Source organism: Cornus florida, unplaced genomic scaffold, assembly GCF_030987335.1.
Source record: "Cornus florida cultivar Cherokee Brave unplaced genomic scaffold, ASM3098733v1 CherokeeBrave_3.0.0_Hap2_Chr04, whole genome shotgun sequence".
Taxonomy (NCBI): Eukaryota; Viridiplantae; Streptophyta; class Magnoliopsida; order Cornales; family Cornaceae; genus Cornus; species Cornus florida.
The window spans coordinates 104,517,086-104,519,302 of NW_026775574.1; the positions used below are offsets into that span (position 1 = coordinate 104,517,086).

Below are 2,217 nucleotides of genomic sequence, written 5' to 3' on the forward strand. Positions count from 1 at the left end.
TGGAAACACTACCAGACCTTATTAAGCACAAGGATAAGGAGTACAAAATCTATAGATCTTTTAGACCGGTTTTATCTCCATTCTTGTTCAGTAGGTTTTTTTTTTTTTGGGAAAATGAAGTTAATATATAATAAATAAAGGAGCTGTACATGTGAGGCCTTTGGCCCAAACAACCCATACATGATGGAAACCAAAAGCCCAAAGGCTCAACAGATACACGGGCCAGGCCCAAAGAAATCAACAACAAACCATCAATTAACGGCTAATTAGCCGTTAATGGTGGATCTGATACAAATTCGGTGAACTGGCTTTTGCAGCGATCGAAGCACAATGGCTTCAAATCTTCAATCAGGTGGACGTGGCGGTGGCCGGCAACAAGACGGCGAAAGATCCCAGTCCTTAAAAATGTGATGCGCAGCAATGGAATCCCTGAAGATCCCTAATTTCATGATAGAGGTGATAGTGTGGGAAATCCTTGCCCGAATTGAATTCTGTGATAACTTCGATCCACGGAAGATATGGGCATTTCTCTCCTCCTAAATGTGATATACCAGAGCTGCGAGGCAGAGCTTTTTAAGTAGGTTCCATGGTGATGGAGAAGACCACTGGATGCTAAAGACTAAAGCAATTTCCGACCATGTCAAAGCTGTAATAGAAATCTTACATTTCTCCTTGAAGAAAGTCCAAATTGGGGAAGTATACTTGCATGAGAAGAACAAATGAGAATGAGATTCTGTGTTGACATTACACAGAGCACATACATTGTCAAATCTAGCCATTGATTTTCTATCCAAAGTGGGGAGGCGACCTTGAACAGCTAGCCACATAATGAATTTCATTCGTGGGATTGCTGGAGATCTCCAAACCAAGTTGAACCATGAAACCGATGGAGAAGAAGGTGATAAGAGAGCTACAGTATGCTTGTGGCTGAAACTTCCAGATGGTGAGACTGCCCAAATCAATTTGTCATTCCCTGAATTATTTGGAGCACCAAGTGCAAGGAGTTCTGGGATTGCCGAAGAGATTGATGCAGGGAAATTCCAAGTTCCATCAGAAATGAAGTGGCTTACTATGGTTGAAAGGTCTAAACCTGCTGTAGTGAGGATTTGGGAAGGGAATTGAGTGCTCAATGGTCCAGCAGGAAGCCAATTATCGTACCAGAAACAAGTAGACATGCCATTTCCAACTTGGTGCTTAATGAAGTTTCTAGTATGGTGCCTTTGTTGAAGGAGTTTCCTCCAACTCTAGGAGCAAGATTGAAAAATATCTAAAGCCCACAAGTTCTTGCCTTTGATGAGGTAAGTCTTAAACCATTTAATCCAAACTCTATCTGAATTGTCTGTTAGACCAAGTTAGGGATATCCAAACCTCCTGCCTCCTTAGGTTTACAAATATCCATCCAAGCAATCTTGACACTTGTGGACTTCATTTCAATGCCAGACCAAAGGAATGCCATGAGTATTCTATTGATCTCATCAAAAACCCCTTCAGGAATGATGAATATACTTGACCAGTAGACTTGGGTGGAGACTAGGACAGATTTAATCAATTATAGCCTACCTGCATAGGATAGTGACCTTGAGGTCCAATGAGTTATCCTGTGGGTGATCATTTCAATTAGAGGCCTACAGTCAGCTGCCTTTAAACAGGTTGAGATTAGAGGAACCCCCAAGTGTCTAATAGGGAGATAACCTGTATTAATTCCTAGTAGGTTTGAGAAAACTGCTTCAGTAGAGGGGTCTACCCCTGAGAGGAATATTGAGCTTTTGGACAAGTTGATGGAGAGTCCTGACATAGTGCAGAAGTGGTCCAAGGCAGATTTTAGGATGGATACAGATGTAATGTCACCATGGCAAAAGAGAAAAAGATCATCTGCAAATGAGAGATGGGTGATACCCAGCTCTTTGCACCTCCAATGGTATCTAAATCTAGGGGTTCTAGAAATAATATTCTTAACAGTTGAAGTAAAAATATCCATGATAATGACAAATAGAAATGGGGAAATAGGATCACCTTGTCTTAAGCCTCTTTTCCCTTTGAAAAACTCCTTGAATTCTCCATTAATAGCAACAATGAAGGATGGAGATGTGATGCATGCTTGGATTAGCTTGATGAATCTTGGAGGGAAGTTGAGATGGGAAAGACAGTCCAGTGTAAACTCCCATTTAACTGAGTCAAAAGCCTTCTTAAGATCAATCTTAATAGCACACCTTGGAG

At 41.2% G+C, this 2,217-nt stretch overlaps 1 protein-coding gene across 1 annotated transcript; it reads right to left on the reverse strand.

Moving 5' to 3' along the window:
• Positions 1–262: 262 nt before the first annotated feature.
• Positions 263–1,175, reverse strand: LOC132305500 (uncharacterized). Its single transcript, XM_059803136.1, has 2 exons — positions 552–1,175; positions 263–439 (listed from the first exon to the last, which is right to left on the reverse strand). The coding sequence occupies exons 1-2, from the start codon at positions 1,173–1,175 to the stop codon at positions 263–265; spliced, it is 801 nt and encodes a 266-aa protein (XP_059659119.1).
• Between the last annotated feature and the right edge of the window lie 1,042 nt (positions 1,176–2,217).

Bases quoted from the DNA above. Each gene is read 5' to 3' on its own strand.
- LOC132305500 (XM_059803136.1), bottom strand. From the start codon at position 1,175: ATGTCTACTTGTTTCTGGTACGATAATTGGCTTCCTGCTGGACCATTG. The intron at 440-551 runs GTATATCACATT...TCATGAAATTAG, and splicing joins AGCTCTGCCTCGCAGCTCTG to GGATCTTCAGGGATTCCATT.